The sequence below is a fragment of the Delphinapterus leucas genome, chromosome X, assembly GCF_059928025.1.
Source record: "Delphinapterus leucas isolate spDelLeu-1000000601 "Yukka" chromosome X, BTC_Dleu_Yukka2, whole genome shotgun sequence".
NCBI lineage: Eukaryota > Metazoa > Chordata > Mammalia > Artiodactyla > Monodontidae > Delphinapterus > Delphinapterus leucas.
This window is the reverse complement of record NC_143150.1, coordinates 72050290-72063507: the sequence shown is the minus strand read 5'-3', so window position 1 is coordinate 72063507 and position 13218 is coordinate 72050290. Positions and strand designations below refer to the sequence as shown.

Below are 13218 nucleotides of genomic sequence, written 5' to 3'. Positions count from 1 at the left end.
TCTTAAAAGTATTATACGCATAATAAGCACCCAAATATCTAAGAACTGCTACATACAGAGTAAGTATGTTAGGAAAGGTCGGTCCTAGGGCTGCAGCTCCCACTTCATCTACCAAATCCCCACTATTTGACAAGCAGTGAAAAACAGCCAGAGCAATGTTCCTTGATATGCAGAATGGGAGAAGTTTAGAATTAAAGCACTTTAACATCGCACAGTTCACCTGTGTACTAAATTTCTCCCACAGATGAATTTCCAACTCTTCCCTCCTCACAACTATAAGATCTAAGGCTTCTAGGAGCAATGATATCAACATTTATCTGAGAGTTAAAGAGACAGAACTGTTCTCTAAACATCCTAATAGAGGAGTGGGCTAAAAAGTCAGTATATTATTGACTATATCAACCACTAATTACCCTATACATACACTGAAGTCGTATACAGTTTGGTTTATATTCATAAAGATAAATACTTAGTATTAAATTCTATTTGTTGCATACAGACAAAATTCCTTTGTCTACAAGCCAAGCACTCCAGAGATTCACCTTTTGGTTTGTTGCCTCAGTGTACCCTTTATAATGGGACATATACTTTCCATAAATGCATTAACTGTCCCTATCCTTGATGGAAATCAGTAACTGTCAGCACACTAGACCCTGCCCATTTAGCTAAAGCACTCAAACTCTGCCAGACAGTAGATCACATTTAATACATCTAAGCAGCTGAATATGGTTTTGGGGTTTTGTTTTGTTGTTGTTATTCTTGTTTGCTCTCACAAAAAACTTCTATAATTTTTCTCAGTAACTCAGTCCAATGTTCATTAACCCACCTCATGGAGACACTATTCTTTACAGACTTTTTAATCTGAATTCCTCACATAGCAACATTTTTCATTATTTTATTAATGGAGAGGAGAAACTACTATTTGATGGTTCTTCAGAATCCTGAAGATTCTGATCATCTCTCCTCCAAGGAAATAATCCATGTCCTTTGAAATTTTTCAAGTTCTCATTTTCCTGCCTCATTTTTAATCAACTCTGTTGTTCACCAGCAGACTATTTCTTGCAGTTACGCTTTTAAATTTCTATTAATAAGGAGCTAAGCTCTGAAAAACCACAAAACCAAGGCAGGGTTTGCTTGAGAAACCACTGCTTATGGGTTGTTTTGTTTAGTTTTCTTTTAACAAATCTGCATCTAAGAACAGGTCAAAATATTATTTAAACTGCAGGAACACAATCTCATGTATAATAAGAATACTCCTCATAATATGAGTCACAAAACATATACGTACATTTAGCGCTCTGCTCTTCACTTAAACCCAAAGCTCCTTTCTTGATAATTGCCCAGTTCCACAGGTTTACTGCCATTTCTTCAATCTGTACAACAGAAACATTTTCTTAGCCACTTAAAATACTGTCCACCTCCAATAATATTTTCTTTCGTGCATGTTTCACGTTTATGTGACTACTGTGGGTCATTTACAGGTCCTCCATAATCTAGTCCCATTTTAACTTTTCTCCCAAAAACTTACCCACAGAATAATTATCTTATTGTCCCATGAACACAACTTGTTCATTCCTGCATACCTTTAGTCATACTGTTGGCTTCACCTGATATACCTCCTCCCATAATCTTTATGTAACTCAAATCCAAATTCACCCGCACCAAGAACATACATGAAGTTTTCAGCAACCATTACAGTCTTCATTGGTCTCTCTCTTTCTTTGAATTCCTATATTAACTAAGTTTTACATAATTGAGCAATTAACTATGCTACTGTGTATCACTTATTCTTTGTTTTTATTGTTACTCTCATTTCCCAACTAGACTCCTTGAAATCAAAGATCATATCTTACTCAATTTATGTAGCACTTATACTACCTGCCAAAGTGCTAAATAAAGAATACATATTAAAATAATAAGATTTATTGTTTTATTATGTTCTGTTCTAGGGATTATGGGGGCAAAGATTCTAGTAGCTTCTTCTGGTTTTATCTATCAGATGGAACACAGTCAACTGGACGGAAAAATAAATCAAGCTCATAGTATCTCAGGAATAAAATCTGCAGTAGATTGGTTTCTGGCAAGAGATCTCTGAAGGCCAACAGTTGGTCCTGGGTGCTACTATTGCCTCAGACCAATATGCCATAGCTCTGGCCTAAATCTCCCGGTGTGCTATAGTGACTATGATAGAAGCTATATACCATTATCTTATCATAAACATATTGGTAGTAATACGACTAAGAGGAATAACTGGAAAAAAAATTAAACTCAGTTTGTGTACAATAACGGTGCACAACTGTATTTTAGTTTATTTCCTCAAGACCACTTTTCCCCCCTACAATTCATTTCCCTGATGAGCTTCCCTTTAAATGGATTATTTATGTAGCATGGCCATCATTTCACTACTATTCTGCAGCTAATTATTATGCTCATCTCCATCTCTCTCACACAGTATCCCCACGCCACAGTTGACCTAATGATGACTTTCATATGAAATATTATTTGATTTGTTTCATCAGAAGCACAAGGAGTTAATATTTGACTTAAAATTTCCCAGAGGAACAAATGGTATTTAGGTGGAAAAATAAACATGCACAGTAAAACAGCTTAAAGCTGCCACTTTGGGTATTTTGGAAAGCAATTTCACAACATGAGCCAAAAAATGTTCATACCTTTTTTTTTCTAACATTTTTATTGGAGTATAATTGCTTTACAATGGTGTGTTAGTTTCTGCTTTATTACAAAGTGAATCAGTTATACATGTACATGTGTGCCGATATCTCTTCCCTCTTGCACCTCCCTCCCTCCCACCCTCCCGATCCCACCCTTCTAGCTGGTCATATAGCACCAAGCTGATCTCCCTGTGCTATGTGACTGATTCTCACTAGCTATTTATTTTACATTTGGTAGTGTACATATGTCCATATATACACTACCACTCTCTCACTTTCTCCCAGCTTACCCTTCCCCCTCCCCATGTCCTCAAGTCCATTCTGTAGTAGGTCGGCGTCTTTATTCCCGTCTTGCCTCTAAGTCCTCTTTTTTTTCTTCTTTTAATATATTTATTTATTTATTTTTGGTTGCCTTAGGTCTTCACTGCTCCTCACGGGCTTTCTCTAGTTGCGGCGAGAAGGGGCTACTCTTTGTTGCAGTGCGCGGGCTTCTCATGTTGCAGAGCACAGGCTCTAGGCGCGTGGGCTTCAGTAGTTGTGGCACGCAGGCTCACTAGTTGTGGTGCACGGACTTAGTTGCTTCGCGGCATGTGGAATCTTCCCAGACCAGGGCTCGAACCCATGTCCCCCGCATTGGCAGGCGGATTCTTAACCACTGCACCACCAGGGGAGTCCCTGCACCTAGGTTCTTCAAGACAAATTTTTTTTTGAATTCCATATATATGTGTTCTCATACGGTATTTGGTTTTCTCCTTCTGACTTACTTCACTCTGTATGAGACTCTAGGTCGATCCACCTCACTACAAATAACTCAATTTTGTTGCTTTTTATGCCTGAGTAATATTCCACTGTATATATGTGCCACATCTTCTTTATCCATTCATCTGTTGATGGACACTTAGGTTGCTTCCATGTCCTGGCTATTGTAAACAGAGCTGCAATGAACACTGTGGTACATGACTCTTTTTGAATTATAGTTTTCTCAGGGTATATGCCCAGTAGTGGGATTGCTGGGTTGTATGGTAGTGCTATTTTTAGTTTTTTAAGGAACCTCCATACTGTTCTCCATAGTGGCTGTATCAATTTATATTCCAACCAACAGTGCAAGAGGGTTCCCTTTTCTCCACACCCTCTCCAGCATTTACTGTTTGTAGATTTTTTTGATGATGGCCATTCTGACCGGTGTGAGATGATATCGCATTGTAGTGTCTTGTTTTTGTTTTATAATTAATTTATTTATTTGTATTTGTTTTTGTTTTTGGCTCTGGCGGGTCTTCGTTCTGTGCATGGGCTTTCTCTAGTTGCAGCGAGTCGTGTGTGGGCTTCTCATTGTCGTGGCTTCTCGTTACAGAGCACGGGCTCTAGAGCACAGTCTCAGTAGTTGTGGCACACGGGCTTAGTTGCTCTGTGGCATGTGGGAATCTTCCTGGGGCAGGGATCAAACCCATGTCCCCTGCATTAGCAGGCAGATTCCCACCCACTGCAACATCAGGGAAGCCCCTCATTGTAGTTTTGATTTGCATTTCTCTAATGATTAATGATGTTGAGCATTCTTTCACGTGTTTGTTGGCAATCTGTATATCTTCTTTGGAGAAATGTCTATTTAGGTCTTCTGCCCATTTTTGGATTGGATTCTTTGTTTTTTTTGGTACTGAGCTGCATGAGCTCTTGTAAACTGTGGAGATTAATCCTTTGTCAGTTGCTTCATATGCAAATATCTTCTCCCATTCTCAAGGTTGTCTTTTCATCTTGTTTATGGTTTCCTTTGCTGTGCAAAAGCTTTTAAGTTTCATTAGGTCCCCTTGGTTTATTTTTGTTTTTATTTCCATTGCTCTAGGAGCTGGGTCATAAAGGATCTTGCTGTGATTTATGTCAGAGTGTTCTGCCTATGTTTTCCTCTAAGAGTTTGATAGTTTCTGGCCTTACATTTAGGTCTTTAATCCATTTTGAGCTTATTTTTGTGTATGGTGTTAGGGACTGTTGAAATTTCATTCTTTTACATGTAGCTATCCAGTTTCCCAGCACCACTTACTGAAGAGGCTGTCTTTTCTCCATTGCATATTCTTGCCTCCTTTATCAAAGATAAGGTGACCATATGTTCATTGGTTTATCTCTGGGCTTTCTATCCTGTTCCATTCATCTATATTTCTGTTTTTGTACCAGTGCCATATTGTCTTGATTACTGTAGCTTTGTAGTATAGTCTGAAGTCAGGGAGCCTGATTCCTCCAGCTCCGTTTTTCTTTCTCAAGATTGCTTTGGCTATTCAGGGTCTTTTGTGTTTCCCTACAAATTGTGAGATTTTTTTGTTCTAGTTATATGAAAAATGCCAGTGGTAGTTTGATGGGGATTGCATTGAATCTGTCGATTGCTTTGGGTAGTAGAGTCATTTTCACAATGTTGATTCTTCCAATCCAAGAACATGGTATATCTCTCCATCTATTAGTATCATCTTTAATTTCTTTCATCAGTGTCTTATAATTTTCTGCATACAGGTCTTTTGTTTCCTTAGGTAGGTTTATTCCTAGGTATTTTATTCTTTTTGTTGCAGTGGTAAATGGGAGTGTTTTCTTAATCTCACTTTCAGATATTTCATCATTAGTGTATAGGAATGCCAGAGATTTCTGTGCATTAATTTTGTTTCCTGCTACTTTACCAAATTCATTGATTAGCTCTAGTAGTTTTCTGGTAGCATCTTTAGGATTCTCTATGTATAGTATCATGTCATCTGCAAACAGTGACAGCTTTACTTCTTCTTTTCTGATTTGGATTCCTTTTATTTCTTTTTCTTCTCTGATTTCTGTGGCTAAAACTTCCAAAACTATGTTGAATAAGAGTGGTGAGAATGGGCAACCTTGTCTTGTTCCTGATCTTAGTGGAAATGGTTTCAGTTTTTCACCGTTGAGCACGATGTAGGCTGTGGGTCTGTCATATATGGCCTTTATTATGTTGAGGTAAGTTCCCTCTATGCCTACTTTCTGGACGGTTTTTATCATAAATGGTTGTTGAATTTTGTCGAAAGCTTTCTCTGCATCGCCTGAGATGACCATATGCTTTTTCTCCTTCAATTTGGTAATATGGTGTATCTCATTGACTGATTTGCATATATTGAAGAATCCTTGCATTCCTGGGATAAACCCCACTTGATCGTGGTGTATGATCCTTTTAATGTGCTGCTGGATTCTGTTTGCTAGTATTTTGTTAAGGATTTTTGCATCTATGTTCATCAGTGATTTGGCCTGTAGTTTTCTTTTTTTGTGACATCTTTGTCTGGTTTTGGTATCAGGATGATGGTGGTCTCGTATAATGAACTTGGGAGTGTTCCTCCCTCTGCTATATTTTGGAAGAGTTTGAGAAGGATAGGTGTTAGCTCTTCTCTAATGTTTCATAGAATTTGCCTGTGAAGCCATCTGGTCCTGGACTTTTATTTGTTGGAAGATTTTTAATCACAGTTTCAGTGCCAGTGCTTGTGATGTTTGTATCTTTTGACACAGTAATTGCTTTTCTGAGACTCTATCCTTTGGAAATAATCCAAAATATGGAGGGGATAACCTCTGCACTGAATAGTGTTCCATACATCATTATTTACAATAGTGAAAAATTAAGAACAACATACATGTCCAATAATAAAGAAATACACAGAAGAAACATGCTAAATCCACTAGAAGGAATATTATTCATCCATTTAAAATAGTAGTCACATTGGCACAAAAATAGACATATAGATCAATGGAACACAATAGAGAGCCCAGAAATAAACCCATGTACCTATGGTCAATTAATCTATGACAAAGACAAAGGAGGCAAGAATATACAATGGGGAAAAGACAGTCTCTTCAGCAACTGGTATTGGGAAAGCTGGACAGCCGCATGTAAATCCATGAAGTTAGAACACTCCCTCACACCATATGTAGAAATAAACTCAAAATGGCTTAAATGCTTAAATAGAAGACATGACACCATAAAACTCCTAGAAGAGAACACACAAAACATTCTCAGACATAAATAATAGCTGTATCTTCTTAGATCTGTCTCCCAAGGCAAAAGAAACAGAAGCAAAAATAAACACATTAGGGACTTCCCTGGTGGCACAGTGATTAAGAATTCGCCTGCCAATGCAGGGGACATGGGTTCGAGCCCTGGTCCGGCAAGATCCCACATGCCACGGAGCAACTAAGCCCATGTGCCACAACTACTGAGCCTGAGCTCTAGAGCCTGCGTTCCACATCTGTTGAAGCCCGCACGCCTAGAGCCCATGCTCCGCAACAAGAGAAGCCACCGCAATGAGAAGCACGCGCACCGCAATAAAGGGTAGTCCCTGCTCGCCGCAACTAGAGAAGGCCCGCGTGCAGCAATGAAGAACCAACGCAATCAAAATTAAATTAATTTTTAAAAATAAACAAATGGGACGTAATTAAACTTAAAAGTTTTTCCACAGCAAAAAAAAAAAAAAACCATCAACAAAATGAAAAGACAACCTAAAGAATGGAAGAAAATATGTGTAAATTATGGAACTGATAAGGGCTTAATTGCCAAAATATACAAATAGCTCATAAAACTCAGTATCGAATAAACAACCCAATCAAAAATTGGGCACACAGGGAGATCAGCTCGGTGCTTTGTGACCACCTAGAGGGGTGGCATAGGGAGGGTGGGAGGGAGGGAGATGCAAGAGGGAAGAGATATGGGGACATATGTATATGTATAACTCATTCACTTTTTTATAAACCAGAAACTAACACACCATTGTAAAGCAATTATACTCCAATAAAGATGTTAAAAAATATATAAATAAAATAAAATAAAAAATAAACATTTTTTTAAAAATAAATAAAATAAATTGGGAAGAAAACCTAAATAGACATTTCTCCAAAGAAAACATACAGATGGCCAACAGGCACATGAAAAGATGCTCAACATCACTATCAGATAAATGCAAATCAAAACTACAGTGAGGTATCATCTCATACAAGTCAGAATGGCAACTACAAGTTATCAATAAGTTTACAAATAATAAATACTAAAGACAGTGTGGAGAAAACTGTTGGTGGGAATGTAAATTGATACAGCCACTATGGAGAACAGTATGGAAGTTCCTCAAAAAAACAATAATAGAGTTACCATATGATCCAGCAATGTCACTCGTGGGCATATATCCAGAGAAGACAAAAAACTCTAATTCGAAAAGATACATACACCCCAATGCTCATAGCAGTGCTATTTACAATAGCCAAGGCATGGAGGCAACCTAAATGTCTATCAACGGATGAATGGATAAAGAATATGTGGTATATGTGTGTGTTTGTGTGTGTGTTTGTGTGTGTGTGTGTGTGTGTGTATATACATACATACATACACAATGGAATGTTACTCAGCCATAAAAAAGAAGGAGAGTGCTCCCTGGTTACCTAGTGGTTAGGACTCCAGGCTTTCACTACCATGGCCTGGGTTCAATCCCTGGTCAGGGAGCGGAGATCTCACAAGCCATGCAGCATGGCCAAAGAAAAAAAAAAAAGAATGAAATAATGCCATGTGCATAATGTGAAGTAAGTCAGACATAGAAAGACAAATATCATATGATATCACCTATTTGTGGAATCTAAAAAAAAAAATGATACAACTGAACTTACTTACAAAACAGAAATAGACTCACAGACAGAAAACAAACTTATGGGGCTTCCCTGGTGGTCCAGTGGGTAAGACTCTGTGCTCCCAATGCAGGTGGCCCGGGTTCAATTCCTGGTTAAGGAACTAGATCCCGCATTCATGCCGCAACTAAGAAGTCCACATGCCGTAACTAAGAAGTCGGCATGCCGCAACTAGATCCCACGTGCTGCAGCCAAGATCCCAAGTGCTGCAACCAAGACCCAGCACGGCCAAAATAAAGAAACAAATAAATACTTAGAAAAAAAGAAAACAAACTTATGGTTACACAAGGGGAAATGTGGGGGAGGGATAAATTAGGAGTTTGGGATTAACAGATATACACTACTGTATATAAAACAGGTAAACAAGGACCAACTGTATAGCTCGGGGAACTATATTCAGTGTATCGTAATAACCTATAATGGAAAAGAATCTGAAAAAGAACATATATCTGAATCACTTTGCTGTACACCTGAAACTAACACAATATTATAAATCCACTATACTTCAATAAAATTCTTTTTAATTTTAAAAAATGACATTGCAAAAAAATGAAAGGGTAAAGTAATTCTGACTGTAAACACTGCATATTCACAAAATGCAGATTTATTCGGCTAATATATACTGAGCACCTAATATGTGGCAAGACTTGTGCTAGGTTTATATAAATGTGTAATGATAAACACAATAAATATATGCAGCAAACAGAGGTAAATAATATGATGATTAGGGGGTTTCTAGAAAGAAAAATTCAAGGTACTTCTAAAACCAAACAGAACTTCTTACAAAATAAGACCAGACTCTTACCCTGAACCTCATAACCTCTTTTCACTAACAACTTAACAGAGTAAAAAGACGTTATAATCTAAAAAGAGACTTTTTTTTAACATCTTTATTGGATTATAATTGCTTTACAATGGTGTGTTAGTTTCTGCTTTATAACCAAGTGAATCAGTTATACATATACATATGTCCCCATATCTCTTCCCTCTTGCCTCTCCCTCCCTCCCACCCTCCCTATCCCACCCCTCTAGGTGGTCACAAAGCATCAAGCTGTTCTCCCTGTGCTATGTGGCTGCTTCCCACTAGCTATCTATTTTACATTCGGTAGTGTATATATGTCCATGCCACTCTCTCACTTTGTCCCAGCTTCCCCTTCTCCCTCCCCATATCTTCAAGTCCATTCTCTAGTAGGTCTGCGACTTTATTCCCATCTCGCCCCTAGGTTCTTCATGACCTTTTTTTTTTTTTTTTTTAGATTCCATATATGTGTTACCATATGGTATTTGTTTTTCTCTTTCTGACTTACTTCACTCTGTATGACAGACTCTAGGTCCACCCACCTCACTATAAATAACTCAATTTCTTTTCTTTTCATGGCTGAGTAATATTCCATTGTGTGTATGTGCCACATCTTCTTTATCCATTCATCTGTTGATGGACACTTAGGTTGCTTCCATGTCCTGGCTATTTTAAATAGAGCTGCAATGAACATTGTGGTACATGACTCTTTGAATTATGGTTTTCTCAGGGTATATGCCCAGTAGTGGGATTGCTGTGTCATATGGTAGTTCTATTTTTAGTTTTTTAAGGAACCTCCATAGTGGCTGTATCAATTTACATTCCCACCAACAGTGCAAGAGGCATTCCTTTTCTCCACACCCTCTCCAGCATTTATTGTTTGTAGATTTTTTAATGATGGCCATTCTGACCGGTGTGAGATGATATCTCATTGTAGTTTTGATTTGCATTTCTCTAATGATTAATGATGTTTAGCATTCTAAAAAGAGACTTCTATGTAAAAAAAATATACTAACAACTTTAGAACTAATTAACAAATTTAACAAGGTTGCAGGATACAAGATCAATACACGAAAAACAATTACATTAGCAATGAATAATCTGAAAATTAAATTACGAAAACAGTACATCTATGATAACATCAAAAGAAATGAAGGGGCTTCCCTGGTGGCGCAGTGGTTGGGAGTCCACCTGCCGATGCAGGGGACATGGGTTCGTGCCCCGGTCTGGGAAGATCCCACATGCCGCGGAGCGGCTGGGCCCGTGAGCCACGGCCACTGAGCCTGTGCTCCACAACGGGAGAGGCCACAACAGTGAGAGGCCCGCGTACCTCAAAAAAAAAAAAAAAAAAAAAAAAAGAAATGAAACATGTAGAAAATTTAACAAAAGAGTACAAAACTTACACTCCAAACTAAAAACGCTGAAAAATTAAACAATAAATGGAAAGACACGCCATTTTATGGCTTAGAACACTTAATATTGTTAAGTTGGCAATACTCCCCAAATTGATCTATGGATTTATGCACTACCCATCAAAATTCCAGCTGTCTTCTTTGCAGAAATTGGCAAGCAGATCCTAAATTTCATATGGAAATTCAAGGGACCCCAGAATAGTCAAAAGAATCTTGAAAGAGAAGAACAAAGTTAAAGGACTCACATTTCCAATTTCAAAACTTTCTACAAAGCTACAATAATCAGGAGAGTGTAGTACTGGCATAAGGACAGACATATAGATCAATGGAATAGACCTGAGAATCCAGAAATATACCCTCATATTTATGGTCAATTGATTTTTGAAAAGGATACTAACACAAATTTAATGCGGAAGGAACAGTCAACAAACATAGTGGGACAGCTTGATATCCACATGCAAAAGAATGAATTTGGATCCCTTCCTCATATGATATGCAAAAGTAAACTCAAAATGGATCATAAACCTAAAGGTAAGAACTAAAACTATAAAACTCTCAGAAGAAAACATAACAGTAAGTCTTCACGACCTTGGGTTAGGAAAAGCCTCCTTAGATATGACACCAAAGTATAAACAATATAAGAAAGACTTGATAAGTTAGACTTCATCAAAATTTTAAACTTTTTTGCTTCAGAGGATACAATCAAGAAAGTGAAAAGATAACTCACAGAATGGGAGAAAATATTTTGCAAGTCACGTATCTGATAAGTGATTTGTATCTGGAATATATAAAGAACTCCTACTACTCATAATAAAAAGACAACTCAGTTTAAAAATTGGCAAAGGATCTTAATAGATATTTCTCCAAATAAAATATGCAAATGACCAATAAGCACATGAGAAGATGCTCAACATCATCAGCCATCAGGGAAACAAATTAACCACAATGAGATACCACCTCACACCCATTAGGATGACTACTATCAAAAAATAGAAATAACAAGTGTTGGTAAGGATGTAGAGAAACTGGAACCCTTGTGCACTACTGATGGGAATTTAAAATGGTGCAGCCACTAAGGTAAACAGTATGGCAGTTCCTCAAAAAAAAAAAAAATAGAATTACCAGATGATCCAGCAATTCCACTTCTGGGTATATACCCAAAAGAATTGAAAGCAAGGACTTGAACAGATACTTTTATACCCATGTTCATAGCTGCATTATTCACAAAAGCCAAAAGGTGGAAGCAGTTCAGGTATCTATGGACTGATATATAGATAAACAAAATGTGGTATGTACACATAAAGGAATATTATGAAGCCTTAAAAAGGACAGAAATTCTGGGGGAGGGGAAAAAAAGAAGGCAGAAATTCTGACACATACTACACCATGGATAAATCTGAAGACATTATACTGAGTGAAATATGCCAGTCACAATGTAATAAATACTGTATGATTCCACTTATATGAAGTATCAAGAGTAGTCAAACTTATAGAGATAGAAAGTAGAATTGTGGTTGCCAGGGTCTGGGGGAAAGGGAGAATGGGGAGTTGTTGTTTAATAGGTATAGAATTTCAGTTTTGCAAGATGAAAAGAGTTCTGGAGATTGGTTGCACAACGATGTGAATGTACTCAATACTACTGAATTTTACATTTAAAAATAGTTAAGATGGTAAATTTTACATTATGTATACTTTACCACAATTAAAAATAAAACAAACACAATGAGATACTACTTCACACTCACTAGGATGGCTATAATCAAAAAGCTAATAATAAGTATTGGTGATGATGTGGAAAAACTGGGTCAATTTTTGACCCAATTTGATACGCTGCCGGTGGGAATGTAAAATGGTACAGTCACTTTGGGAAACAATCTGGCAGTTCCTCAAAATTTAAACAGAGTTACCATATGACCAGCAATGTCACTCCTAGGTATATACCTAAGAGAAATAAAAACATAAAAACCTGTACATGAATGTTCATAGCAGCATCATTCATAGTAGCCAAAAGGTGTAAACAACCCAAACGTTCATCAACAGATGAATGGATATACAAAACATGATATATCCGAAGAATGAAATATTATCAGCCATAAAAGGTAATGAAGTACATGGGACTTCCCTGGTGGTGCAGTGGTTAAGAATCTGCCTGCCAATGCAGGGGACATGGGTTCGAGCCCTGCTCTGGGAAGATCCTACATGCCGCAGAGCAACTAATCCCATGCGCCACAACTACTAAGCCTGTGCTCTAGAGCCCACGAGCCACAACTACTGAAGCCCGCGTGCCTAGAACCCGTGCTTTACAACTAGAGAAGTCACCGCAATGAGAAGCCTTCACACCGCAACGAAGAGTAGCCCCCCGCTCGCCACAACTAGAGAAAGCCCACGCTCATCAATGAAGACCCAACGCAGCCAATCAATCAATAAATAAAACTCAAGCTTTCAAATGGAAATTAGAATTAAAAATAAAAGTAATGAAGTACAGATACATGCTACAACATGGAAGAACCTTGAAAACATGCTAAGTGACAGAAGTCAGTCCCAAAAGACCACATACTGTATGATTCCATTTATATAACATGTCCAGGATAGGCAAATCCACAGAGATGGAAAGTAGATTAGAGGTTGCCTAGAGCTGGAGGAGAGAGGAGGAAATGGAGAGTGTCTGTGAATGGGTGCAAGGTTTCTT

The 13218-nt window shown here is 37.8% G+C and overlaps 1 protein-coding gene across 2 annotated transcripts in view; it reads right to left on the bottom strand.

Annotated features, from left to right (window-relative positions):
- TEX11 (testis expressed 11) overlaps positions 1 to 13218 on the bottom strand; it is a 358129-nt gene that overhangs the window by 318989 nt on the left and 25922 nt on the right. For both annotated transcript variants that reach the window (XM_022561047.2, XM_089904417.1), the window contains exon 3: positions 1289 to 1373. In XM_022561047.2, coding sequence (XP_022416755.1) covers positions 1289 to 1373 — 85 coding nt within the window. The remainder of the gene's footprint in view (positions 1 to 1288; positions 1374 to 13218) is intronic.